Raw genomic sequence first — 27,294 nt, forward strand, 5'->3', positions numbered from 1 at the left:
AGCAGGATGCGCAACCGTTCAACCACAGCTCCGACACATGTACGCATTGAGAAAGCGTGATCACGATCACCGCCTTGAGGAGGCAGCGTGAGCTTAAAAAGCTGGTATCAGTCATCATCACAACCAACCACTCCGAATGGCAATCAAGCTTTGTTCACCGCACGCGTTGATTTGGACAAGAGAACCTCTACTGACATGCGAGCTAATTTTCCACGACCAGCTTGGCCCGGCTACATTCAGACAAATTCGCCCACATGTCCGTTCGCTCAGTCCTCAGAGAGGGACATGTCCCAGCCCTGGTACAAACAGGACACGCGCCGTCACGCACACCGGAGGGTTGAGTCTAATTGCTGGATCACCGAAGTTGACATGCAATTATCAAATTCAGGTCCGATCCGGCGGTATTCTGGTGCATGTATGATGCAGGCCGATCCTCGCAGTTGGGGATTTTGATGCCGAACAGAAGCGCCCCCCTCGACTTCATGTTTGTCCAAGTCCGGCACCTCATACCTTGATCTGCGGGGCTCGGCCATTCAAAATCAATGGTTCTTGGAAAAGGCTGCATCTATGCCGGTGCATTGTTCCATAGATGCCGGTGTTGCAGAATCTCACGGAGTTTGGAAAAGAAACCCGCATCAAGTCCCTGTGGGAGTCCCAGTGCCGTGGCCGCGGTTGATATGCGTGGTCCTGCATATATAAGTCCTGTTTCCTCCTCCAGAGTCTCTGCCATCTTCGGTCTTTTGGGTGGCTTATCCGTCACTCACTCACTTCTTCGGACATGGAACTTGGAAAACAATTGTTCACTTCGCATCTATGCGAGATGTAGGTCGTTGCGCGCAGGTAAACATCATGTTTCATGGATTTTGTATGCACTTGGGGGACAAGTGGCCAGCCCGACAAGAACCTCATGGATTTCAAGTCTAGATAAATACCCCCATATCCCCTGAAGTTCTTTATCGCTCTTCCTTCTTCTTCTCTCACCACAGTTTCCGCTCTTCTTTCCACACCTCGAAGAACTCGTTTACCATCAAAAAGAACTTTTCCCAACAATTCAACTTGAAACTACCACATTGCACCCCTCCTATCATCTACCAACGAAAGGAAACAACCATGACCATGGACGGACCCAAGAGGCCTGGCGAGGACAAGCACCTCGAAAGTCGTGACCGCCCCCGGGCCAAGCGGCGGAAAACCAGCTACGATGGCGGCGAGGTTGCCATCTACGATGAGGAGCGTGTTGAGCAAGTTAACATATCCAATGTAAGAGGATTCCTTTATCCATCTTGCACATTCTCTTTTCCCATTATCAAGGTTTGGTATGAACATCAGGAGAAATTGAAACTGACCTTCCAACCCAAAATAAAGCAACAGGAGCAAGATACCCTACCCATCGAGAATTCGGTCCTCCCAACTCAGCGGCCGACGGTCTCGCCAGAGCGTGTAGTGGGAGGTGAAGAGAAGAAGGAGGAGGAGAAGGAGGGGAGAAGGAGGGGGAGAAGGAGGAGGAGAAGGATGAGGAGAAGGAGGAGGAGAAGGAGGAGGAGAAGGAGGAGGAGAAGGAGGAGGAAAAGGAGGAGGGGGAGAAGGAGGATGGGGTTAGTGATGATGACCAAAACGAGACCGACGACGACAGCGACAACGATAGTGTCGGTTTGCCCTCGCTGGACCTCTTTCAGTGGCCGGCCGGGGAACACGACCCGTTACTCCCTATTCCCGACATGCCCCTCCAACCCTCGTCTCCCTCCTCCCACGACTCGGGCTCGGACTCCGAGTACAGCTCGGACTCTTCCTCCTCCTCCTCCTCCTCTTCTCCCGCCCTTCCTTTCGAGGGGGCTGTTTCTCCCCCGTTCCCATGGGGGTCTCCCGCTCCGTTCCTTCCGGCCACTTTTTTCCCTCTTCCCCCGCTCCCCGGGCAGGACCAAAATGAGCCCGGGCAGCAGTTCAACCAGCAGCAGGGCATAGCTGCACAGCCACACCCCGAGCCAGCCCCGGTACCTCATCATGATGAACATCATGAGACACAGGTCGTCAACGGCCTCCCCACGCCAGTCCTCGTGCCCCATCATCATGAGCACCACGAGGCACAAATCGTCATGGGGCTGCTCACTCCAGCGCCTGAGGCCGAGCTGGCGCTGCACTTACCAGCTCTCCCAAATGATGGGTTTGCTTTGCCTCCGCCTGCGCTGGGGCCTCCGCCTGCGCCGGGGCCGGGGCCGGGGCCGGGGCCGGGGCCGGAGATGGACATGCTGCCAATTCTTCATGCCCTTTTACAGTTGTTTCTGACTACATATCTCGCCAGCATGGTATGAGTAGCCCCCGGGTGGTGATGGTTTCCCTCCGTAGGAGCAGGAGCAGGAGCAGGAGCCGGGAGCATTTCTTGGGGGCCCTTGACGGAACGGTATCTACACCCTGATGTTTGGGAGTGAGACTGGGTTGGGATCGGGATCGGGATCAGTTGGGTGGTTTCCATTGCTCGGGGGGCGGGGCGTTGGTTTTACTTTGCCGCAGTTTGTTTTCTGTCTCTTTGTTTTGGGAGGTTTCGTCATGGATCTTGCACGGTTGGATATCTTGCCGATCTGGAATTATAACGGTTATCTTGGGAAATGTCTGGGTTGGCCAGTTTCCTGTTGGGTCGTTTTGGACGTCTTTCTTTCTGTTCTTTCCTTTATAAGTTGTGGGAAAGGTACAATTTCTCGATTTATCTTCGTCGGTTTTTCCCTTTGGTTTCTTGATTTTCCTCATCTCTCAAGTTACTTTTTATTGTTTGGGCAAGAACCGCGAGGTTGCAGATGGGATGGGCGCGGCTACTTCAATTCTTTTTTTTTTTCCCTTGCTGCCCGTCTGCAGTCAAATCAGTTTTTGCCCGTCTACAGAGAAATCATTTTCTGCCTTTGTACACAAATCAATTTCGGCCTGCCTTTCTACACAAATCAGTTTCTTCCTGCCCGTCTCTACATACAAATCAGTTTCTTCCTGTACTGTCTACACAAATCAGTTTGAGCTTTATGCTGGCTGTACTGGCATGTGTCAAGTTTTCCGGTTCAGCCTGGCTCAGAATATGAGGAAAGAAGAAGTTGCAAAGGAAAGAAGGAGTGGAGAAGGGTGAGACCAGGACATGATAAGAACATAAGGAGGCCGTGAGAAGAAGACCATGAAAAGGAGGAAAGCAGAATTGAAGACGCAACACAACCATCAGAAGTAATAAAACTACCGCGTTCTTAATCTCCATCTGCACGACAGTCATAAGTACATGTATGAGACTCACTCCGTCACTCCAGATAGAGCTCGCCCAACACAGCTTTGACCAACCGTTTACTCGCGAACTGGATTTGTCCACTCGACTTGACGGAGTAGCCTGAAGCGTATCTAGACTCGGCTTCCAGAAACGAGCAAGGAAAGAATACATTTTACTGGACTGTGACTTTGACCATTCTTCGGTAGCATGAGAATTGAAAACCCTCCTGCTCCCGGCCTGTTGGGCACCGAATTCCCATAAGTGTAGTCAGTATGCTCACTCTTTTCAGTCCCCTCTGAGTTTGACGTTTCTTCCGACAGCTTCTCAGCTTCTCCAGCTCCCAGCCTTGCAAGATCCCCCATCTTCCTTCTGTTTAGATTAACCAGTCCCTATAACTCAGAGATTTCTCTCCCAGTCTCCCTCCCTCAAATCTCAACCTTTCAGACTCCTCGCCTCATACCCTCCCTCCAGTTGTCCCACCAAAGACACAAAACATATTTTATATCTTCACTTATAGAAAGGATCAATAAGTTAGGCCTGCCGCCTTACCCTCCCTTCCTCCCCTCCTCAACCGCTCCCCTCCCATCTCCAACGTTGATCGTGATGGATGGGAGACTCACTTACACTTACACTTACACCTGTGCTGTGCCCCCCATTTATAACTACCATTTCGCAGCATAACAATCACATACGACCATACCCACTGGAAAACTCGGGATCCCGTCCGCTCTCCCATAGATAAGCCAGTGAGGGCCAGACTAGTAGTTGGGTCGGTGACGACCAGCGAATCCCTGGTGTTGTATGTCTTTTGTCTTTTAATCGTCTTTTTTTTAATTTTTTTTTATGGAGCTTTCCGGGTGTCATCCTGTTTCGGAGACTTTTTTTAACTTTTTGGGGAACTTTTTGTGTGGGGAGTGAGTGCGTTGTGGAGAGTGGAATTGGAGTTACAGTAACTGAGGAGTGAACTGAGTGATCGCCGATCTTTGTGGAGATGTGAAGGGTCTTGGTGAAGTGGAGATGAGATGGTGACGACGATGGAGTGGATCATGTTTGTAAAGATCCGGATGCTTAACATTTAGACACTTAATGTTGAGGGTTGGGTTTGATGAAATGGGATGGATGTACTGTAATGAAGTGTGCCTTTTTTTTCTTTACAGCGTTTTTAGCTTCAAGGCGCCCCAAGGACATTGTGTTTACATCCTTTTGGCATCGTTGATATCGGCGTCGTTGGACGTCTCTCCAACGGAAGCCTTCTCAACCCTCGTATCGTGAATCTCCGATGTCGTGTTTCCCGGCGGATGGGCCTATCGTTCGTCTGAACTTCACCCGGGCTTTCGAAGTCAAAATACCCACATTCTACACCATGAAAACCGAAAACTTCGTTCACGTTCATAATGCACATCCACTAAGTGTTTACATGATGATCGTGTAGTTGACGATCCGAGTTAACGTACACCGCGATTATGTACCTTCTCAGCTCGACTTTGAGCTCCTGAGGCATTTGAAAGGCGGTAAAGCTTGCATATCTAGTAGCATCCGCAAAATATGCAAACCACTGCACGAAGCATGCATACACATGCACGAGTACACGTGGGCTGGACTATTAAGAGCTCGCTCAGGTTCTGATCCGAACAGCGAACCATGGAGCATGACTTGCGGGGTTTTGCAAAGAAAGAAGTCTTCCATAGGCGTGATAGGGAATATGAAATCGAAATAAGACGCTTGGCGAAAGGCAACATATTGAAGTTTGCAAAGTGAGGTGAAAAAAGAAGGGATTTGCCATGTACAACAAGGCCCTAAAAACAAGCAAGGTAAATCCCGTACACCAAGGACGCACAGGCTCACACAAGTGAGAGGACAAAGCTCACAAAGGAGGGACGGAGTAACCCGTTACCCGTCGCTGTGTGCTATTGTGAAGCGTGTAAATGAGGTTATGAGTATGAAATATGGTCACACAGTTGGGAATATGTTCGCAGTAGATGACGGAGGTGGGAAATGAGGATGGTAGTACACAGGGGCAAAGGGCGGGGATGGTTGTGTTACTGGTGATGAGTTGATGACTGGATCTTGGTTGAAGTTTCCCGAGATGAGGTTCGGCACTGCAACTGCAGAGTGTAGCTATGTAGAGATCCCGCTCGGGATGGTAGTTGTAAACTACTATCGAGGTGGTTGGGAGGATGTCCCCGTCCTTGTTGCTCAGACTTGGACTCGGATGAAGATCGTGGTCGACGTGGTGCATGCACAGAGGCAATGGTGGCCAGCGTGTCTCACCCAAAAGCCGGCACTAAAAAGAGCTTGATCCCTCTCGTTGCTTTTTCGCGTGCATTGTCTTTCACGTTGACCTTGGACTGGTGGTGAGGCCTCGGTGACCTCTGTCTCTGGTGTGTCTTCAGGCTGTATCTCTGGGCTGAAGAAGTCCAGCGGGACGAGTGACCACGTTCAGCGGGGCAATCTTTGTTAGCACGCTGCGGGAAAGGGATTCACACTTCAGCTGTAGGCGGAGCATCCCCAGCCTTCTGTCTTGTCGCTAGTCTGTGATTTCGGAGATGGGCGAGTGGTGGTTTTGATCAGGCTCCATCGCGATCAGATTTTATCATCTCTCGTTCTTGCGAACGAAATAGTTCGGAATGGCAGCCAACGGCGACAGAACTTGCAAGAGCAAGAGAATCTTGAAGACGAACAGAGCAAAGATTTGTGGTGCTCATGACATCAGTCCACTCTCCATGTCTTGGCGCTCTCCACTTGATGATGCGGGATGCATTCCGCTAGCACAGACCAGGCAAGGTCGGATGTGATCGAGCTTAAAGCCAAGTGAGTGCTGACGGGTGCCGCCGCAGGTACCAATCCTCCCCTCGTCTGATGTATTTTCAACGACATGTGTTAGCAAACGTGCTCCTTCAAACAGCCTCGAAACTATCGCAAAAGAACAACCAGCCCTCTGGGACTTTTGGCGTGGTCAAGTGGGGGAGAAGGAGGGGAATTCGCACAAAACCCACCGCCCACTATATCCAGTGATCCACTCTGCCCGCAGGCCAAGCGACGACAAGCGACGGGACTCCAGCTGCTCCAGGGTTAAAAAGACGACAGGGTTTCAGATAAATCTCGACAGATTGGCCAATCAGACATTGCCATATTCCTGTCCAGCATCGGGCTAGCACTGGGCCACTGGCTAGACTGGCCCTAGGTATCTCTCCACAGAGCAACATCATCGATGCAACCTCACTGACAACACCGCATTTTCCCCAACTGGGACCCAGGAAGTCATTCCCAGTTTTGCGAGCGATCTTCATCAAGAAGAAAAGGTTTTCTTCAACCACGCCGTCGGGAGATGGGCTGCCCAAAGAGCTTGAAGAGAATTGTAGAGTACCTACACGGCTTACGCAAGTACCGTACGATCGGGCAGCGGCCTTTGGCAATCTGGGCTTGGCCGCTTGACAGCGAGGAAACCCAGCCTCTTCCGTCACAGGCTCTCAGCACCTCTTCTCTGCTTGCTTCCATACTTCCATCCAGCAGCCAGTGAGAAAGGCCACGGCAGTCTGGTGGCAGGTTTAATGTCCAAAATCTCACCAATCCGCTGCGTACCACGGCAAATGGCCGGTTTTTGAAACACGGGAACGACCTTGCTCTGCTCGGGTTCTCGGAACAGTTTGTTGCTCATCTCATCATCTCCCAATTGCCTGCCGAGAGTTTGATGATTGATGAATGAGTCAACCGCGACGTGTACCATGACATCCCAACTCAACTTTTTGCTCCCCTCCAACGTCAACATCAAATCCAGGAACAGGAACAGAAACATGGCATCCCTTCTTGGCTCGCCAGGCACCATTATCCAGAAAGCAAAGAGAAAGGCAAATAGGTCATAGCGCATATGGTGACAGGGAGAGGTGTCAGATTCAAGGGTGGTTTTAGCCATACCATATGGAGGTTAGCGCTCCAGCCACCTGATATTGCCTAATTTCTGGGCATATCTGGGTTCCTCCAGCACCTCCTATACCTTCTGGGCGAGTCAGTCACACATACTCTTCAATTAATTAATTCTATATAGTCACATCTAACAATTAATAGTCTGATTTGCGTATTTACGTTCAATGCTACGATTATCGATTATAAGTAAGATCCCTACGAAACTAATAACGTTAACTATATTCTTATTAAAGGAATTTACTGATAAAGCTATTACGGTTATCTTTAATACCCCTACTAATTAGCCTAATTAATATAAATTCTCAAAAGATTCGCTAATAGTAATTAGGATTTTAATAATTGGCTACTTAAGGGAGGATTTATAATTTAGAGGGTTTTATCCCCGAAGCCGGAAAATTTCTTCCTTACTAAATAAATAAAGGACTGCCTTCTAGCGGTGAAAAAGGAGTTCATTAAATTTAATAGAGGAATCCAGATTAACAAGGTTATAATTATAATTATAATAATTATTACTACTATAGCTCTTAATACGAACGGTATTATTATCAAAACTACTACTACTATTTAATTCTAAGAAGAAGCCGCCGCTGGTGCTAATAAAGACGATAAGGAAAGAAGTTTAAGAGAAGAAGAGAAAGAAGAGGATAATAAATATTATACCGAATAGAATATTAGGGAGGATATAATTATTAACCTTTCTACTAACTTAATAATTACCGGGAAAGTAATTTACAATTAAATTAATAATATATATAATATTCGCTATAAATATTAAAAAGACTTCGACGACGCTAATATTCGAATTTGTAATTGGGTAAGTAGTTATATCGCTACCTACTATATTAATACTTTATTTAAATAGGATAAATCTACCTACAACTAGTTTAGAGAAATTGAAAATTAGATTAATTATTGACCTATCGATTAAATCGCTAAAATTTATCGAAATTATTAAACCTTTATTAAAAAAAACTATAAAAAAGTAACCTAAAGATTTTAAAAAGTAATTATCCGATTAGGAAATATTTATTATAAATAAAAAGAGATTCGGAATTAGTAAAACAATTTTCCTTATTTTATGGTTTACCGATTTTATCAATATAGTTTATAAATATAAGCCTATTTAGGTTAACAGTTTTTAGAAGTTCGATAACGAATTCGAAGAGATATCCTTAAAATATAAAAACGTATCCGTTAATTTTAAAAGGGTTAATATATTGGAACGTACTATACTATTAACTAATTTTAAGAATGTTATAATTCGTAGCGCTTAGGGTATTAGCCGTTCTAATTCGTAAAAATTCGTATTTAATAAAGAGGACGCTCTTAAATTTTAATTATAAAAAGAAGCGGAAGGTAAATATAAAGAGGAAATGTAACGTGGATAAAAATACGAAAGATTCTTTACGGCCGAAAAAGAAAGGAGGCGTTATGCCGCTTTATAAGGTTTATAATTAAAGCCCGTACCTAATAATGTATTATTAGTATTTAATAGTTAAAATTAAAGATAATTTTAAATAGAAATTAAGCGGCCCTATTTAGAAATTTATTAATAAATATTTTTAAAAATATCCCAAAATTAGTAAAGAGGTTAAAAAAGTTAAGAATTAAATACAGGACCGCTTTATTACCTTTACGTAGACTATTATTTCAAAAATTAAAGGAGATAAGAAATCGGTACCTATAATTTAGTATTTTTTATTAAATAAGGTATTTTTAATACGAATAGTGGTAAAAGTAATATTTATTTACTTAAGAATTCTATAATCCTTAATTCCGGGGCTTTTATCTATATTTTTAACGAAATTAATCGTTTCTCTTTATTTTAAATAGCGTCCTTAAAGGATGAAATTTAGGCTAGTAAATTTTAAATACCTATTAAAGATTTTAGGATTATTAATATAAAAATATAAGGAAAGAAGGGAGCTTTAAAATTATAGTTGAAAGAGGTAGCTTTCTATCTTAATTTTATTATAAATTTTATATTATTACGCCTATTTCGAAAATAAAGTTTTTATTAGGATTATAAACCGTTTAATAACTACCTCTATCGATTAAATAATTTACTCTTTTATTACCTTTAAAAAATTTATTATTAAATAATCCTCGAATATTTACCCCTCTCCTTTAATTACACCGCCTTCTTTACATATTAAAATTATTTTAATTCCTTTATTAGCCATTATATATATATAATGCCCGTTAAATTCTAATATAAACAATTCAGTTATTACGGTTTTTAAATTTTTAAATACGTTTATAATATTGAGGGCGCTAGATTTAAAGGGCCCGCTGCTTATTAGTATAATGCGTACAGTATTTTAAAGATTAAATAATAAATTAAACAAAAATTATAGAATAGGGGATTTAATCCGGGAGAGCGTTTCGCTATCGATTTCTTCGAATATAAAGTAGGGAAAGGTGGTTTTAAATACGTTATACTTATTATTTATCGATAGATTAAATTTATTTAAGATATTTATATAGCGAACCGAATAATTAAAACTATCGCTAAAGGATTCCTTTTAGTTATCGATATAATTAATTATTAATATAATATTAAAATTAAATATATCGAGTACGATAACGAATTTAATAGTTAATACGTTAAGAATAAGTTAGTTATACGCTTTATTATTTTTAAACCCTTAGTACTTAATATTTAAATTTAAAACGGTAGTGTTGAGCGTTTATGGGGTATAATTAAACAAAAAGCGTATATAATAATAAATAGCGCTAAATTTCCTTATAACCTTTAATTTGAAATTATTTTAGCTTCGGTCTACTTTATTAACCGACCGTTTAGGTATTTCTATAATTAGAAATTACTATATAAGCGGTTTTATACCTTCGTAGCCTACCGTAAGGGGGTGTAAACCGAACCCTACAAGCTTAACTTTCATTATTTACGTATTTACGGTTACAAAGTATATATGATAATAGGTATTATATAGAAAAAAGAGCAACTGCGTAAGAAATTTTAATTAAAGGTTTAAATTGGATTCTTTATTAGCTACGCTACTTTTTCTATTTATTAAATTTGGAACCCATAGATTAATCATATCGTCTATACTTATAATATACTTTTTAACAAAGATTTAATTTATTTAAAGAACTTTAATAATTTTAAGGAAGGATTAAAGCTAATTAGCGACGAGATTATCGATTTATTTAATTAAATTAATTAACTTCCTTAGCTATTTATACGATATTTCGAACCCTTTAATATAATTTAAGATATAGAAGATAATAGTCTTACCCCTCTCTTACTGTTATTTTTCGATAACGAATTTTAAAAAAATAATAACGAGACCGTTTCGAAATTAATAGAGCCTACCGCTTAGAATAAAATATTTATCGACTTTATATTTAATTACCCTACTCTATTAAATATATTATTAACTACTTTTATTACCGGCTTTATAATAAGAGAAAGTCTTTTCGCACCACTATCATTGTCTTTAGGCACTGCCGCTCTATCCTTCCTGCCCTTCTAGCCAATTAAACACTTCGTATCCTCCCCCATCTTCACCCATCGAATCCTCACACCAGTCTAGCACATACTACGCCCGCCAAGCTCCTAGATTTCAACCCATTACACATTTTGACCCCTACACAGGCCACTTTGCATACTGCACTGGCCAGTACTAGTACTTTATTGTATTTAATTAATCTACCTCACGGCAATACCAGTACGTCGCATTACTAAGTAAATAAAATAGTCGCATCTAGTCAATGGTATGGAATGATGCATCACTTTTCAGTACGTTTTCCCAGCTAACCGTGATGCAGATGGCCGATGCAGCGACCCAGCCCGCGTGCGACCGTGGCGTGCTGGATAGTGAAACTTATGAAAAAATACACTTGAGATTCGATAAGTGGAGATGGGGAATGATGCACGCAATTTGATTGGTTAGAAGGGCGGGAAGGGTGGGGCGGCAGTGTCTGAAGACAATGATGGCGGTACGAAAAGACTTTCTCTATAATAAATTTGCTAGAGCCTATCTCCTTCCCGACCTTCAAACTATAGGAAGCCGTGTTTAACGTTGGGAGATTTGTTTAATTAATTAGGCAACGGTAGGGTAAAATAATTATAAAGGTAGAAATTAACCGCTTAATTTCTAAAGGTAGTAAATTAGATTCTATTAAACGTTAAAACCTCCTTCTAATTTTAAAGACTTACCGCGATTTCGAATATTACGATTTAAATAATCTCTTTAAGTAAATACAAGAAATATCTTTTAATAATTATAAAGAAATAAAATTACAAGTTAAAATTAATAAAAACGTTGCTTATATTAAAAGCCTTTAAATCTTCGACTATATAAATATATATATATAAATTTAATCAATATAATCGGTTATTAAAAGTAAAAATTCGTTTCGTAATTAGAGGAAATTAATAGTATAATCATAGTAAAGAGACGTATACTTCTATATTAATTAGTCGTTTATTTCGGTCAATTATTACCCACGCTACTAAATTTAATTTCGAATTTATTTAATATAATATAATAAATACCTTCATTAACGCCTACTTCGATAAGGAGATTTATATACGTATGCCCCCTAATTCTTAAAAATATAGTATTATCTTTAAAATCTTTAAGGCCCCTATAATTTTTATTAAATTCTCTTATTATATTAACGAGAATTTAATAGAACCTTCGAAAATTTATGGTTTAACCCGTTATTCGAAGACTTATATATTTTTAAATATAATAGAATTTTAATTTTCTATTACGTTAACGATATTATTTTCGCTTTCAGTAAATTATAGTACGATAAAATTATCCGGGTTACAAAAAAGCTGGAAGAAAAATATAAATTTATTAGTAATAATAATTTTTAATAGTTTTTAGGTATCGAAATTATTCGAAACCGAAAGGCAAGTTATATTTAATTGTCCTAACGGGAATATATCTATAAAATTACTAAATTAATTAAAAATCACTATACCTTCGTTTTTATTCTAATAAATAACGAAGAGTTTATATTTTATAATAGCGTAGCCTTTTTCGAATAGATCCGAGAGTATTAGATTATTATCGGCTCTATAATATACGTTATTATAATTACCCGGTTTAATATCGCCTTCGCCACTAGCTGATTGGTTAATTATAATCATAATCCTGGTCCTTAATATTATAAGGCTATTAATGAAATTTTGTACTATTTTTAATATTACCTTAATCTTTCTTTTTATTACAATAAATTAACGAAATTCGAGATTATTTTAAATATATTGTACGCCGAGAATTCTTTAAATCGAAAGAGTTTATATGAATTTATAATTAAATTCTTTAGTAATTTAGTTTATTAGGGTATAATTAAATAAAAAACAGTATTTACTTTAACAATAGAAGTAGAGTTATTATTAATTTTAAACGTTACTAAGGAAGTTATTGCTATTATATATTTATATAAAGAGATTAATATTCCCTTCGATAAGGATGTATTTGTGATCGGTTATAATAATATATAGACGATTTGTATATTAACTATTAAAGTAGCGAAATTAATAATTAACTTAAAATAATTTAATATTTATCGTTATTAGTTGAAGTAGGAGATTATGGAGGGAAGGATTGAAGTTGAGTATTTAGAGACGAAGAAAATACTAGCCAATAGATTGACGAAGGTTCTAAGATAATTAGATTACGAGAAATTCCAAGAATTAATAGGAATAACGAATGTATTAGTTTATAAGGAAATAGGGATAGATAAGGAAATTCTAGATAATATTTTGGAGGATATTTATAGTTTAGTTGGAGAAATTAACGTATTAGAATAGAGATTTTGTAAATAGTTTTACTTTTACCCTATTTAGAAAGTCTGTAAGTGAGAGGGTATATTAGATTTAAGGGTGGTTTTAACTATACTATATAGAGGTTAGCGCTCCAGCCACCTGATATTGCCTGATTTCTGGGCATATTTGGGTTACCTTAGTACCCCCTATACTTTCTGGGCGAGTCAGTCATATATAGTCTTCAATCAATTAATTCTGTACGGTTATATCTGACAAGAGGTAGGTACCGCACCAGCTGTGTGCCTGCCACCTCAGTTAAGCTTCCAGTTGCAGTGCATAATGTGGCTTGCTTTTTTCTCTTCTCTTTTCTTTTTTTCCCTTTCAGTTTCTTGGCAACATGGAAGAGCTGGCCCTGGCCTTGGCAGCCTGCCCTGGACGACCTGGCCCTGACCTGGGCCCTGCAAGCAACGTCACTCGGTCACCTTATCACCGGCGACGCGACGACAATGTTAGACCAGCTTCGAGCTGCTAGTGGTCACTGGCTCTGTTGCGATGGAGATACAAACTGAATCTAGGCTCGTCCTTGATGCTGTTCGGGACCCCAAAAAAAAAAAAAAACCACGGGGCTGGTGGCTGGTGGTGGTAGCTGGGAGCTGGTAGGTGAGTTCGGATGTGGCAGCTGTCAATGATGCTATCGGGCATCGTTCTTGTCTTTGTTTTCTGTATTGGGTGATGAAATGGTTCTGGGCAGCGAGATCTGAAAGGTCCAAACAAAGAAATATCGTCCACCGTCTACACTACCCAGTACCATGTACCAAGTGGAAACTGGGGTCCCGGCTGGTGGTTGTGGTGCTTGCTGGACGACCGACGTCGTAGCACCCTGGTTGCATCCGGACGACGGAGTCGCTCGCTTCTCTGATGGAGACGATGGCGGGAATGACAACACCAAGATCAGACTCCACTTTTTGTTTGGTGGCAGCCGAGCAACCTGGTTGACCTGGATGGATGGAGTCCAACGACATCAATGGAGCTCCAGACGAAAACCACTGTTCGTTGTTTCCTGTTGTGGGCACAAACCGTGGCTGCCCTGGCCCGTTCCGTCAGTCGTCACTGCCTGTGGTAAATTATAAACAGGAAGGCACGAGGTGCTACACCCAGTCGAGTCCTTTCCATCTTCCATCTCATCCAGCCTACCCTGCCTTGGCAATTCCTGCGTTTGTCTCACTTCGAAGGACCAGACGACATTTAATTTGCACCACCCTCTGCCCAAATCAGCTCCAGTCGCCTTCACTCTGCTCTCACCTTTCTCCCACCTCGACCATCTGCCCCACCAAACAAAACCTACTTGGACCGCGACTTCTTGTCTCTGCCTCCTTCCTCACTCACCTTCAACAATAATCTATCTCGGACATACCTCTAGTCGCCGCCTACAACCACACCCAACCACCACACCAACATCTCTACATCCATCAAAATGAAGGCCTCTGCTATCCTCGCTCTTGCCGGCGCTCTTGCCGTCAGCGCCCAGTTCCCCGACAACTTCCCCAGCTGCGGCGTAAGTAGAGCCTCATGATGAACAAGCCATGGGTAAAGAAAACCATGTACTAACCGCACCCTTCAGAAAACCTGCGGCAACAACATGCTCGACAAGGCTGGCTCTGAGTTCCAGTGCGGCCGTGATGATGCTGCCTGCTTGTGCAAGGACGTCAACTTCGGCTACGGCATTCGCGACTGCTCCATCGCTATCTGCTCTGAGAGCGACGCCGACACCGCCATCAACTGGGGCAAGCAGTATTGCGCTGATGCCGGTGTCACTGTCAACCTTCCTCCCGCCTCTGCTGTAAGTTCACGCATTTCACAGGTAACAAGCAGTCCAGCACTAACAACCACATAGGGTCCTGGCTCCGGCTCCGGTTCCGGTGCTTCTGGCTCTGCCTCCGCTGTCACCACTTCCACCGTGATCACCACCGTCAGCTCTGCCATCAGCACCGTCACCTCCGTGACCATCGTTTCCTCCGGCTCTCCCTCTGGCGGCGCCGGCGCTGGCGGTTCTGCTAGCTCTGCCTCTGGCGACGCCACCGCTATCACCACCAGCGAGTTCACCTCCACCTTCACCAGCGGCGAGTCCACCATCACCACCACCGGTACTACCACCGTCTCTGGCGTCTCTGGCGTCGCCGGCGCTACCTCGGCCCCCCAGACCACCGTCACCAACCCCGTTGTTTCCACTGTCACCTCCGAGAGCTCCACCTTCGAGACTACTGTTGGTAGCACCACTTTCACCTCGAGCGTCACTGGCTCTGCCCTCAGCTCTGCTCTCCAGAGCCAGGCCTCCAGCTCTTCCAGCGCTGGTGCTGTAAGTTATCATCCGTTCTTCAGATCCAGTCAACAAAGATGCTAACAAACAATCTCCAGCCCCCTCAGCAGACCGCCGCTCCCATCGCCGGCTTCTTCGCTGCCGCTGGTCTCGCCGCCATGCTTCTCTAAGCGCAACGTCGACAAAAAACTTTCCTTTTGTTGAGCTCGGACATATTTGACTGACACGATTTGGAATGATGGCTTTTTAACTAATGATATGATGAATGGCGCCAAATCTTAATGACCTGGAAAAGTTTGGAGTCTGGTAGATTCTCTTGTACATATGTAACATTCTGGGGTTGGTTTTTTTTTTCTTCTACACTGTTACTCCGGGAGATGATACCATTGCGATGGAATTTAATCTTGGGAATGGATGATGGATGGATGGGGTTAGTTAATGATTGATGTATGAACATCTTCTCATTCTGCTTACTGGAATACGGTAGCTGGGTGGAAGATAGGTTAAAGGTAGATGGTTAAAGAATAACATCTTACAAATTAAATTACTTTGGTTGTCCCCTTTGTGAGTTGGCAGGACATGGCAGGACATGAAGAAACACCACTGTAGTAGCTTTTCGATTCCTACTGAAGTCAGCCATATTGTCCACAGCCGAGGGGGAAAACGAAGAGGAGAGCGTAAAGCAAGTTATCATTTAGCAGCTTGATCGAGTCAATGTGGATTGCTCATGTTGACATTGCGACGGGAGTTCGCGGTAATCGACACCTCTGCCGAGTGGAATGAGATAGTCCACGAGTCCTTGCAGAGCCAGCTTCAACTTCTTCCCCCTCCTCCAGATGACGTTCATCTAAGCCATTTCGTTCCGCCAACGTTCAACCACACCTGCCACATCTTTCCCTTCCCATGAAAAACTCCCTCCCGCCCAAGCTTCATTTTTCCCATTGATGTCCCGATCAACACATCCACTGAGCCCGGTGGGAAGCGTAAATCTAGGACGGTCACTGGTGACATATGACCCTCCATGGGGGAAAAGACGTCCAAGTCAGGTCTCCCGACCACCATGAGCAATCCGTCCGTCCACGCTCACTCGCTCAGTTGTTGAAGAAGAAGCAAACCCAAGAATACAATGCTTTTAGATAGTACGGTAAATCTATAACACCTTATTTACAACAAGCCAATATAACACATGATAACTTTTGTGGTAGTTCATACAAGCCATAACATCATAACGCACGTGCCCTCTCCCATTTTTCTACCCCATTCTCTTCCCCCACCAAGCTTTTCGAGCTCCTCCTCAAGCATCTCTCCTACTCCGTCAAGTTTGTCTGTCATCTAGGCGCTCAAGCTCCTCCGCTGGCCTGGCCGCTCTCAGTCGTCCGGCTCCTCAATCTGCTCTGCTCGTTCTCTTCCCCAAATGTACGTTGGGATCCAACCCGCTCTAATGCCTTCCGTTGTTCGTGGCAAACCTGGAATACCGCTGCGAATCCATCAACAGCTGTTGATCAGGCGTTTGCTCATCTTCGTACTCTTCTTCGTCCTTGACTTGGACATTATCATCTTCTTCCTCTTCGTCCTCCTCCACGTCGTCGTCCTCTTCCATCATGACAATTTGATCTTGGTCCTGCTCCATCAGTTCTGGATCAACATCCTCTTCTTCCTGTTGCTGGCGCTGGCGGCTATTCTTTTGCTGCTGCTGAACAGCAGGAGCAGAAGTAGCAGCAGGAGTAGGAGTAGGAGTCTGCGGCGGCGGCGCGAACCTCGCCTGCGCCTGCGCCGCCGAACCAGGGGCAGTGTGACCGTGACCGTTCGCGCCATTAGCGGCGGCGACCGGCGTGGGGGTGTTGACAACAGCAGCAGAAGCAGCGGAAGCAGAAGCAGCAGCAGAGGCAGAAGCAGCACTACCAGCCTGCTTCCCCCTCAACCCCTTCTTCAACTCCTTCCTCCTCGCCTCCCTCGCCGCTTTAAGCTGGGGATGTCGTTGCATGAACTTGGGTCCCCAATGCTTGCCCACCGTCACACTACCACTACCCAATCCTTCCCCCTCTTGCCCCTCTCCCTCCCCTTGACCTTCCTTATTAACCCCCTTCTCCTTCTCCTTCTCCGCCGTCCCCTTCCTAACCAGCGCCGTCCTCACCCCTCCCTTCTTTTGACTCTGCCCCTGCCCCTGCCCCTGCGCACCCTCCTTCAATCCAACCTCCAAAACCCGATCAGCAAACCGCCTGATATCCTCCATCTTAACCGGCAGTCCCAAGTTCTCTTGAGCCAGCACCCACATGGCGATGTTCTCCTCTTGCTCGGGCGTGAGTTTTTGCATTTCCCGCGAAGAAGTCTCGTAGGAGCGCTTGGCTTGCGGTGTGCCTTGGAAGTGCCGCTGAAGCGTGGAGAAGGGGATGGAGTGCGCTTGGGCGGCTTTGCGGATGGAGAGGCTGCCGGAGGAGACGGCGGCTATGGCGGCGGAGAATTGGGAGGGAGTGTATTGTTTTATGTGGGAGGTGGAGCGGGGGCCGGGCATTTTGGCGGTGGTTGGTTTGGGAGGGGGGTTTGATGGGGGATGGATGATGGGTGATGATGTTGGTGGGTGGGTTGGTTGATGGGATGATTTGAACGGGCAATCCTAGAGATAGTAGGTTCGAAGATGGTCGAGTTGCGAGTTTAGAGGTGCCCAACTCGACTTGGTATGGGTAACTGAGCCGGGAGATGGAGGTGGTGAAGATGCTATCTCGGTAACCTTCCTTTGGGCTGAGGTTGAGGCTGATGAAACGTTTCTTGTGAAGACCTAGGTCCGTTTAGGTGGAATGACTGAGATGGTTCAGTCGAGATCTGAAGAGTTGGTTGGAGTTGTAGACTCTTCGGATATCGCGTGTAAGAGAAGTGATGCTCGCTAAAGAATTTGTTAGTTGCGTGACCTGACCAAAACCAAAACTTGCCTGGAGGATGCTGACCGAGGCAAGTGGGATGAGAAACTTACCGGCAAGAAAGAAACAGGTATATACTCTTCAATTGTAGGAAAAAGTTCGATGACGAAAGTGGTGTCGTGATCCAAGAGTCAAGTGTCCAGGTCGCTCCTCAAGAAATCTCCAGTTCGAAAAAAGTTTAAGATGGAAAAGAATGGACGAGCGCTAACAGTTCAATTACGTGGCGCTACGCATATCCTGTTAGCGACCCAAGAATCTGCGGCGCCACTTGAATCAGGCAACCTTGACCGGAACACGTGACCTGGCGCATTTGTCGCGCCTCTGGGTTGGCCCGCCAGCACTGCAATGGTCCACTAAAATGCACGCCCGTCTGCATGCGTGCGTGTGCACCTGACGTACGTCTCGGCGTCTCGCGCTCTTTCGTCTGAACAACAAACCTTTGTTTATCTCTTTCAAGTATTCATCAGGCTGTGACTATCCTCACCATTTATCATTGGACTGATATATTCATCACAACATACTCAGCGCAATACATCTACTTCAATATCACCAATTCACACCTCAATCCCGTACTCCACCCGCCTGACGTCATCCGCCACTGCAGCACCCAAAACACTGAACCTTCGCGTCAACGACATCTCCGAAGACAAGAACAGCTCGGCACAAGAATAACTCGAAGAATCAATCAATCAATCACCAGATCCTTTCCAAAATGCCAGTAACACGCAAATCCACCCGCTCTCGCGGCGCCGCCGCCGCCGCCCAAGGCAAACAGCAGACCCTCTCCTTCAACCACCGCATCACCAAGCCGACCGTCAAAGCCGGCAAAGACCTTCTCGTCAAACAGGAGGAGGCACCTAAGACCGTAACCGAGACCAAGGACGTCAAGGTCGAACACAAAATCGAGGTCGAAGACGATGTCATTGAAGTACCCGAGACCGAGTCTCAGTCGGAAGAGGCATACGAGGAGAAGGAGAAGAAGCCACATGCCAAGGCGAAGAAGCCTGCGAAGAAAGCCGTGACTAAGGATGTCAAGAAGGAAACCAAGGAGGTCTTCAAGGAGAAGGAGGGAGAACCAGAGCCGAAGAGGAGCGAAGTCGAGCTCCGCGCCCTCGAGCTCCCGCAGTCCGCTATTGACTCCTACTGGCTCTCCATCGACTCGGCGCGCATGGCGCGGACTGTGCACAAGAAGCATACCGAGGGACTGACGACGGGGGAGAAAGTGCTGAGGTATTTTGATGTTAGCAGTCATTATGGTGTAAGTTCTTTTTCCCTTCTTTCTTCCCCTTTATCGACCTCCTTCCGCTCTTTGTCGTTTCGAAAAGAAAATTGAGAATTGGGGCTATGTGGCTGACGCTTATGAAAATGGGGTAGCCTTGCATTGGAATCTCCAGATTGAAGCGCTGGCAGAGGGCGGAGAGACTGGGTCTTAATCCGCCACTTGAGGTTCTGGCTGTTTTGTTGAGGGAGGAGAAGGAGAGCGGGAATAGGGCTATTGAGAGGGCGCATATGGATGAGCTCATGAATAGTGTTAGCACTGGGCCTTAAACCAGGTTCTCGGCTTTGGAAAGACAGTTTGGGGGAGTGTGGGAAACGGCCAGCGGCTTTTAAGTATGGAATGGGATGGGATAAGGGGGTCACAGTACACAGTTTTAGCTGGATTGGCGAGGTGTTTCTGGGAAATGATGTTCGGGAGTTGGTATTCGGGAGATTTACGTTGGGTATGAACATGTAGCAACGTAACGAATGGGATTTGGGTCGGGTTTCAGGTCGCATCGATGCTATACTATCCACATGTCAACGATGCGCCAAGTACTCTATAACGTCTCTTTTCTCTAGGATCAACATTCTAAAAAAAATCTAGTAGGTGTATCCGCGGCCTCATCTTGTCTGGTCCATTTTTCTTTCCCTTCTCCGATTTCTCCCTCTTGTTCCTCCGTCTTTTCTTACTTCTTTCTGCGTCTTCTAGGCAGGCCATCCCTTTTTTGCTGTACTATCTCCAGTCCAGTACTTCACCAGACCCCCCTAACAAAAGCCTCCCAGCCCCCCAACATCTAATACCAAATACTCCTCGTCCTATGATGCGGAATCTTCTCCCCTCCCTCAGCCTCCAACTCCTTCACAACATCATACAAAAAGAAATCGATCAACACCGCATTCACCTTCCCCTTCGCCTCGGGATGCTCCCAGATAATCTCCCGTCTAATCAACTCCACGCACCAAATGCTGCACGCCCTTAACTGCATCTCCCACTCTCCTCCATGCTCAATCATCCTCTTCTCGCGCACAGCCGCCTCCAGCGTGGGACCGTACAACAGGCAGTTGAGCTGCCAGAGCATCTGCGGGATGCGGTAGTCGGCGAACATGGTGATTTTGTCGATGTCAGAGAAGGAACCGTAGGATTGCCCTTCGAAACAGGCCCAGAGGTCGGCGACGAAGATTTGCGCGCGTTTGAGAATGCGGATGGGTTGGCGCCGGCCGGGGTGGGGGTGGATGTCAGCGAAGCAGGGGAAGTCGGAGGCGAGGAGGTTGACGAGGGCGGCGGCTGAGCCGTTTGCCTCTTCGATGAGGTCGAGGACGGAGCCGTCGTATTTCTCGTGGAGGACTTGGCCGGCTTCACGGAGACAGTCGAATCGTTCTTGCAGGAGGGGGATCTCCTCGTCTGTGGCGGACCTGAAGACGTTGCGGAGGACGTCTAGGGTGAATTCTTCTTCATTGATCCAGAAGGCTGGGTCGGTGATGGGGATTCCTGCGATAGGACGCCTGTGGTCAACGAAAGGTTCCTTTATTGTTTACATACCGCAAATTCTCACTCATAACGGAGATGCTCTTTGGGTTAGGCCACACCTTATGCGGGCGTTGTTAGCCCGCTCTTAGCTACATATGCGGCGATCTTGCAACTGGATTGGTTCATAAGCCTAGTATGACCCACAAAGCATATCCGTTATAAGTGAGAATTTGCGGTAGCTACAATACGACCACAACAAACACATCATCACAGTCAACAACAACAACAGAGACAATAACCAACCTACCTTCCTCTAACCCCCTCTGCAACCCCGCCACCAAATTCCAATACCCCGTATGCCTCTTCCCCCTATACTCGATCTGAAACCTCTCCTCCTCGCTCTTCTCCGACCAGAACGAAAAGTTGAGGATATCCATCGCAAAAATAAACTTAACCGTCTCCTCATTTTTCTCCTTGGGGTGGAGTTCGTGCGTCGACCAAGTGGCTGGCGAGTACTCCCGCTGCTGCATCTGCTCCCAGATGGTGTTGGCAGCCTTTTTGCACCCGCGCATGTCCAGGGCCACGTCGATGGCGTGGTTGTAGACGAATTCGGCGGATTCGAGGACGCCGGTCTCGGCGGCGGTAGGGGTGGCGGTGTTGCCCATGAGGTGTTGACGCAGGAGCTCGAGGAGCTCGGGGTCGGTTTCTTCGTCGGAGGAGTAGGACATTTTGGGGGTGGACTTAAGGGTGTGTTGATGAGATGGGAGGTGTAGGGGAATGTAGAAAAGTGAAGAGATGGGAGTTTTGAGAAGAGAGGAGTGATGAATTGTGATTTTTTGAAAAGTCATGAAGTTTGAGGAAGGGGTGTTGGAAGTCCGTGCCCTGGGCCGCCCATTCACTTAGCGCCCATTCACCGGCACTCCCTTCCAGGTATTTAGGCTGCCCTGGTTTCCGTTTCTCCTCTTCCGTTAGACAACTCAAGAATCAAACCCTTTTCGTTGTCGCCGCCTTTTCCGGCCTCCAACAAGGGGGTCAGGGAAGGAGTGAGCAAACGGGACTGGAAGGTTGCATTGTGAGTGTAGCACTGTCAGGGGCAAAGATAACCCTGAGAGTATGACTACCAGGAACTGATCCTCTTGAACTCGTGGGAGCGAACACTCGAGTTTATGGTCAGAAAACTGATATCCTGGATTCATACTCATACTTCTCATACGTAGAGCCTAGAACATTCTCTAAAAACACCGACCCAGTCTTTGTTTGTCTGCATGTTCCTCTTTCAGATGGTCAGCCGTTATGAATAAGTGGACCCCCACCGCAACACAAAATCAAAGTGGTTGCAGCTTGCAGCAGGGCGACCAATAAGACTCGGAACTTACCGTGTGCCTGCCGGAGGATCGTCAAGGCCAACCCCGGAATGCTTTAGCGTGTCGCTGAAAGGAATCATGACGCGCGACCACCAGAAGTGCTGAAGTCTTGACCTGGAAGGAACTGTCGCTGTCTGCCGATTCAGTGGTCGCTACTTTCCTCTGACTTTGCATCCACGAGGCTGAACTTGCTCCATTTCAGCTTTTCCTCACCTCTTTCCTGGCTTGACATCAGATTGTCCTGGGTCAACAGTGATCGCCCGCTCAACGTGAAACAATAAGCAGCGAAAAGTCCGCACCCCGAACCACATTCAAGCTTGGTCGCACCTTTGGTTGTCCAGGCGCAAGCCTCTTCAACTCTCGCGATGGACCCCACGATGGGCAATCCCATGGTCCCCATGACCGCGCAAATACCAGTGCCAGTTGCGCAGCCTATCCCCTTGCCGGTGTTGACGCGGGATAGCTACAACTCGCAATCACTAGGGCGGTCTTTAAATGGCAATGTCAAGCAGGTACGTGCCTTCCGTGACCACGATAAACCTCCCCGTCGCTTTCATCCCAAGTCGTCTCCTCGGCAACCAGTGAAGGCCTTAAATGCTGTCGCAACTGGCTTGTATAGAATTCACTTCCCAATGCCCCTCCAAATCCAAACCACCCTTCCTGCTCGTCGCGCCCACAACCACCATCATGGCTTCCGAGTTGACTACCGAAGCGGTTCTCGCGGCAACTCCGGCAGAAACTCCCGAGACTCTGCTAACGACTTCCTCACAGGCGCGCGTGCTTATGGTAGGCGCCGGCGGCATCGGCTGCGAACTCCTCAAGAACCTCGTCCTTACCGGCTTCGGCGAAGTCCACGTCGTCGATCTCGACACCATCGATCTCTCGAACCTCAACCGACAGTTTCTCTTCCGTCACGAACATATCAAAAAGTCCAAAGCCCTTGTGGCCAAGGAAGCCGCGCAAAAGTTCAACCCCGCCGTCAAGATCGTCGCCCACCATGCGAACATCAAAGACGCGCAGTTCAACATCGAGTGGTTCAGCAGTTTCAGGATAGTCTTCAACGCCCTCGACAACCTCGAAGCCCGTCGCCATGTCAACAAGATGTGTCTCGCCGCCGACGTCCCCCTCATCGAGAGCGGAACAACTGGTTTCAACGGCCAGGTACAAGTCATTAAGAAGGGTGTTACCGCCTGCTACGATTGCGCGCCGAAGGAGACGCCGAAGTCCTTCCCCGTATGCACGATCCGCAGCACACCGAGCCAGCCCATTCACTGCATAGTGTGGGGCAAGAGTTATCTGCTCAACGAAATCTTCGGAGCGAGCGAAGACGAGTCAGCATTCGATCATTCTGTTGATGGCGACAATGCGCAGGAGATCGAGGAACTCAAGAGGGAGTCGGCAGCGTTACGAAAGATCAGGAATTCTGTGGGTACAGAAGAGTTCGCGCAGATGCTCTTCGAGAAGGTGTTCAAAACGGATATTGAGCGGTTGCGTTCGATGGAGGACATGTGGAAGACGCGCAAGCCGCCTGAGCCACTCAACTACAAGGACCTTCTCGAAAAGGCCAAGTCGCTAGACAAGGAGAAGGTGCTCAAGGATGCTCAGAAGGTGTGGTCGCTAGAAGAGAACCTCGTTGTCTTCAACGACAGTCTCGAGCGACTTAGCAAGCGGGTTCTGGAGAGCAAGAACGCTGGCCAAGAATCCATCATCACCTTTGACAAGGACGACGAGGATACCTTGGACTTTGTCGCCGCGAGCGCCAACATCCGCTCAGCGGTGTTCGGTATTGACAGAAAGTCAAAGTTCGACATTAAGCAAATGGCGGGCAACATTATCCCTGCTATCGCAACGACCAACGCCATCGTTGCTGGTCTTTGCGTGCTGGAGGCATTCAAGGTCCTGAAGGGCCACTACGAGCAGGCAAAGGAAGTTTTTCTCACGCCGTTTGCTAATGCGCGCATGTTGGCTTCCGACAAGTCAAGGGAGCCTAACCCTGATTGCCCGGTCTGCGGTGTCTACCAGACGAGAGTTTTTGTCGATCTGGAGAAGGCGACGCTTAATGATCTGGTAGAACATTTGATCAAGACGGACTTGGGGTATGGCGAGAAGGACTTCGCCATCAGTAATGAGGTCGGCATCTTGTATGATCCTGATGAGACGGATAATCTGGAGAAGAAGCTTTCGGAGCTGGGTATGTCGTTTTTGCTTCTGGTTATCAAGAGAGTCGCTAACATCGTGCAGGCATCAAATCCGACTCCTTCCTGACCATCACCGACGAAGACGACGAGGAGCCGTTCGTCAACGTCGTCATCGCCATCCAAGAAGCGTACGTCCTTTTATACCCCTTCCACGTTATACCATCACTAACACTCCCAAAGCAAGGAGCCTCTAGGAGACAAACCCGTTAAGGGTATCCTCGACCCAGAGGATGTCAAGATCCCACTCAAGCCCAAGAAGCAGCCGCAGCCCGAGCTCGTAGCCACCCCCGCACCAACCAACGGTAACAGCACATCAAACGGCCAGAACGGAGGAGTCATAGACCTCGACGGTGATGAGCCAATGGCGACACCAGCCAAGTCGCTCAAGCGCGGACATCCCGAAGATGCAGAGGGTCCATCGGTCAAGAAGATCAAGGCCAACGACAAGGCGGCGGATGATGATATCGTCTTCATCGAGGATAGTGCGGGTGCTATCGTTATTGATGATGACTGATTGGCTTCGCACATCAGCACTTTACTGTGTCCTGTCCGCGGCACACTGTTGCGTTGCAGACTCGGCTCATAGGTAGGCCGTGGTTACGGTCACCATATACTACTACAAAGCTTGCTATTCTTGCTATACTAGCCGCTTGATCACCACGGATACCCACGGGAAGCGGTGCGTCGTTTTAGACAGAACTTAACCCACCGTCGAGATTGAGTACGCAATTGTTTGCATACGGATTCTTGATGAGGAAGAGGGCGGCGTCGGCGACTTCATCTGTTGTTCCGAAACGACCTAAGGGGATTTGTTGGAGGATCGAAGGGTTTTTGAGACCTAGATGAGATGAGAGATGTCAGTTGGGTCCTGCCATGGAGATCTTGAATGACTGATAGTCAAATGAGATGATCTGGGCTCTTTTGAGACATTTGCAATTTCTAGCGGGGCGAAAGAGACTAAGGAACAAAATGGATTGAAGATCAAGGGGATGAATGATGATGATAGTGTAGATTCTTGTTTAGAATACGTCTGATAGATCATAAGGATTCCTCCTTCGATCTTGTCGTTGTTCTAGTGTGTGTAGGGCGTTGACCTAAGGATGATATGGATTGGACGGATGGGCATGTATTGCAAGTGCGAGCTGTTGGTTCTCTTGTTCTTGATGTTCGTCTACGCGAGGAATGCAAGCTTTCAGAGAAGAGCCCATCTGCCAGTTGTACCCAGCCTTCCATACGAATAGAACGAAACGCCCGAGTGAAAAGGATTCCATAAAGTGCTTGCAAGGTCATCATCGTGGATGCTCAGTCCACAGTTACGTATCAATCTCGAGGATATATCACTTGAACAACAGAAGCAAAGTGCGAAGAAGAGGAAAAGTGAAAAGACTCACCAGTAGTCATGTCCGTCTCGACATACCCCGGCAGAACGGCGTTGACTCTTATCCCGGATCTGCCGTACTCGTTTGCGAGGGAGGTTGTTAAGCCTGTTCGTTGTCGTCCATGTTAGCTAGTGTTGCTCATCCTTTTTCATACTTCCTATCCCTCTGATGCCCTCATATCATATCCCACGATTTCCATTCTTTTCCGTTCCTCTTGCCGTTTGATGCCTTGAATCCTCGTCCGTCACTTCCTCATCAGGGCATCTCATACACCCTTCCTCGTCCTTCGCCTTTTCCCTACCTACTCTAACCAACCAGTCCAGTCCATGTTCATTATCCGTCCGTCCCCTTTCAACTCCCATCTTCGTTCACCCACCCACCCCTGGGCTTTCTTCCCATCACCAACCAGCCCATCCTTCAATCAAACACGACGGATGTAATCCAAACAGAGAGAAATAAAAAACTTACCAACAACCCCAGCCTTAGCAGCCGCATAAACACTCGTTCCCACCACCCCCTTTTGCGCGAGTAGACTTGCCACGTTGACGATTACGCCCCGTTCAGCTACCCCCTCTTGAACTCCCTCTTGCACCTCTTGCGCCTCTCCCTTTGACCCTTCTTGAACCGCTTCCGTAGGCCCCTCCGCTTTCGGTTTACTTGTACTACTGCGATTGCGATTCCGCAACATAGCCCTCCCAACGAATTTACACCCCAACACCGTCCCCGTCAGATTCGTGCCCACCAACTCCTCCACTTCCTCCACCGCGGTCTTCATCAACGGCGAGCGCTGCGTGATTCCGGCGCAGTTGATCAGGATGTCTACCCTCCCGCAACTCTTCAATAACCCCTCCCAAGACTCTGCGCTTGTTACGTTTAAGGGGTGGTAGGATACCCTTTTGTCGCCATCCGGCGGGGGGGTTGAGGCGTCTGGTTGGGTTTTGGATGGGGATGGGGAGCTGCTGGTGCTGGTGGAAGAGGCTGGGGAGGAGGGTGTTGGTTGGGAAGACTGGGAGAGGAGTAAAGATTGGGCGTGGCGGAGGGTTGATTCGGTTCTGCCCAAAAGGGTGACGGAGCAGCCTTCGATGTGGAGGCGGCGGGCGATGGCGAGACCGATGCCGCTGCCGCCGCCGGTTATGAGGGCGTGTTTGTGGAGGAGGGTGCGCATTTTCGGTAGGGTTCGGGGAGGCCTCGGGACTTCAAGTGGGAAGAGATTTGGGCGTGACGATGTGGTGATGGTGATTCGTAGGCGCGGTAGTGTGGGAGTGGGGATTGGTGATGTTGAGAGTGGTGACGGGCGTTTGTAAGAGCGATGGGGTGGTCGTAGGTCAATGTCGTCGATTGTCCAGTCTTGGCGTCGATTAAACTGTCGTCTTAATCACCGGTAATGTCAAAGTGGAGATCCCGCAAAACCTCCGTCTCGGCGCTTGATCTTCGGTCGTCACGACGGTCATTCAGGCGGACGTCACGGCCAAAACGCTTGGACCA

The 27,294-nt window shown here is 46.8% G+C and overlaps 8 protein-coding genes across 8 annotated transcripts; 4 read left to right on the plus strand and 4 right to left on the minus strand.

Annotated features, from left to right (window-relative positions):
• Positions 1–1,110: 1,110 nt before the first annotated feature.
• Positions 1,111–2,309, plus strand: B0H65DRAFT_442154 (uncharacterized protein; the record flags this gene model as incomplete). The annotated part of the gene is made up of 2 exons (XM_062825563.1): positions 1,111–1,260; positions 1,620–2,309. 2 exons carry the CDS (start codon positions 1,111–1,113, stop codon positions 2,307–2,309), a joined length of 840 nt encoding a protein of 279 aa, XP_062681259.1.
• Positions 2,310–6,610: 4,301 nt separating this feature from the next.
• Positions 6,611–7,311, minus strand: B0H65DRAFT_181708 (uncharacterized protein). The gene has a single exon (XM_062821516.1). It carries the CDS (start codon positions 7,146–7,148, stop codon positions 6,696–6,698), a length of 453 nt encoding a protein of 150 aa, XP_062681260.1. The 5' UTR covers positions 7,149–7,311; the 3' UTR covers positions 6,611–6,695.
• Positions 7,312–14,382: 7,071 nt separating this feature from the next.
• B0H65DRAFT_508511 (uncharacterized protein) lies at positions 14,383–15,395 on the plus strand (the record flags this gene model as incomplete). Its single annotated transcript, XM_062828228.1, has 4 exons — positions 14,383–14,463; positions 14,530–14,748; positions 14,803–15,264; positions 15,288–15,395. 4 exons carry the CDS (start codon positions 14,383–14,385, stop codon positions 15,393–15,395), a joined length of 870 nt encoding a protein of 289 aa, XP_062681261.1.
• Positions 15,396–16,663: 1,268 nt separating this feature from the next.
• B0H65DRAFT_508512 (uncharacterized protein) lies at positions 16,664–17,737 on the minus strand (the record flags this gene model as incomplete). The annotated part of the gene is made up of 1 exon (XM_062828229.1): positions 16,664–17,737. The coding sequence occupies one exon, from the start codon at positions 17,735–17,737 to the stop codon at positions 16,664–16,666; it is 1,074 nt and encodes a 357-aa protein (XP_062681262.1).
• A 756-nt stretch (positions 17,738–18,493) lies between these two features.
• B0H65DRAFT_464034 (DNA polymerase delta, subunit 4-domain-containing protein) lies at positions 18,494–20,006 on the plus strand. The gene is made up of 2 exons (XM_062826742.1): positions 18,494–19,398; positions 19,515–20,006. Exons 1-2 carry the CDS (start codon positions 18,853–18,855, stop codon positions 19,686–19,688), a joined length of 720 nt encoding a protein of 239 aa, XP_062681263.1. The 5' UTR covers positions 18,494–18,852; the 3' UTR covers positions 19,689–20,006.
• Positions 20,007–20,194: 188 nt separating this feature from the next.
• B0H65DRAFT_548441 (uncharacterized protein) lies at positions 20,195–21,596 on the minus strand (the record flags this gene model as incomplete). Its single annotated transcript, XM_062829582.1, has 2 exons — positions 20,195–20,889; positions 21,176–21,596. 2 exons carry the CDS (start codon positions 21,594–21,596, stop codon positions 20,195–20,197), a joined length of 1,116 nt encoding a protein of 371 aa, XP_062681264.1.
• A 742-nt stretch (positions 21,597–22,338) lies between these two features.
• Positions 22,339–25,278, plus strand: B0H65DRAFT_181772 (uncharacterized protein). Its single transcript, XM_062821517.1, has 4 exons — positions 22,339–22,744; positions 23,004–24,423; positions 24,474–24,558; positions 24,611–25,278. The coding sequence occupies exons 1-4, from the start codon at positions 22,598–22,600 to the stop codon at positions 24,942–24,944; spliced, it is 1,986 nt and encodes a 661-aa protein (XP_062681265.1). The 5' UTR covers positions 22,339–22,597; the 3' UTR covers positions 24,945–25,278.
• Positions 25,039–27,083, minus strand: B0H65DRAFT_181817 (uncharacterized protein). The gene is made up of 3 exons (XM_062821519.1): positions 26,278–27,083; positions 25,822–25,914; positions 25,039–25,268 (listed from the first exon to the last, which is right to left on the minus strand). Exons 1-3 carry the CDS (start codon positions 26,972–26,974, stop codon positions 25,120–25,122), a joined length of 939 nt encoding a protein of 312 aa, XP_062681266.1. The 5' UTR covers positions 26,975–27,083; the 3' UTR covers positions 25,039–25,119.
• Between the last annotated feature and the right edge of the window lie 211 nt (positions 27,084–27,294).

Source organism: Neurospora tetraspora (assembly GCF_033439725.1).
Source record: "Neurospora tetraspora strain CBS 560.94 chromosome Unknown B0H65scaffold_4, whole genome shotgun sequence".
In the NCBI taxonomy this organism is placed as follows: Eukaryota; Fungi; Ascomycota; class Sordariomycetes; order Sordariales; family Sordariaceae; genus Neurospora; species Neurospora tetraspora.

Excerpts from the sequence above, each read along its gene's own strand:
- B0H65DRAFT_181708 (XM_062821516.1), bottom strand. The coding sequence starts at position 7,148 with ATGGCTAAAACCACCCTTGAATCTGACACCTCTCCCTGTCACCATATG.
- B0H65DRAFT_464034 (XM_062826742.1), top strand. The coding sequence starts at position 18,853 with ATGCCAGTAACACGCAAATCCACCCGCTCTCGCGGCGCCGCCGCCGCC. Across the intron at positions 19,399-19,514 it reads ATGTTAGCAGTCATTATGGT|CCTTGCATTGGAATCTCCAG; the intron begins GTAAGTTCTTTT and ends AAAATGGGGTAG.
- B0H65DRAFT_181772 (XM_062821517.1), top strand. The coding sequence starts at position 22,598 with ATGGACCCCACGATGGGCAATCCCATGGTCCCCATGACCGCGCAAATA. Across the intron at positions 24,424-24,473 it reads GAAGAAGCTTTCGGAGCTGG|GCATCAAATCCGACTCCTTC; the intron begins GTATGTCGTTTT and ends AACATCGTGCAG. Across the intron at positions 24,559-24,610 it reads GTCATCGCCATCCAAGAAGC|CAAGGAGCCTCTAGGAGACA; the intron begins GTACGTCCTTTT and ends ACACTCCCAAAG.
- B0H65DRAFT_181817 (XM_062821519.1), bottom strand. The coding sequence starts at position 26,974 with ATGCGCACCCTCCTCCACAAACACGCCCTCATAACCGGCGGCGGCAGC. Across the intron at positions 25,915-26,277 it reads TGCTAAGGCTGGGGTTGTTG|GCTTAACAACCTCCCTCGCA; the intron begins GTAAGTTTTTTA and ends GACAACGAACAG. Across the intron at positions 25,269-25,821 it reads CGAGACGGACATGACTACTG|GTCTCAAAAACCCTTCGATC; the intron begins GTGAGTCTTTTC and ends CATCTCATCTAG.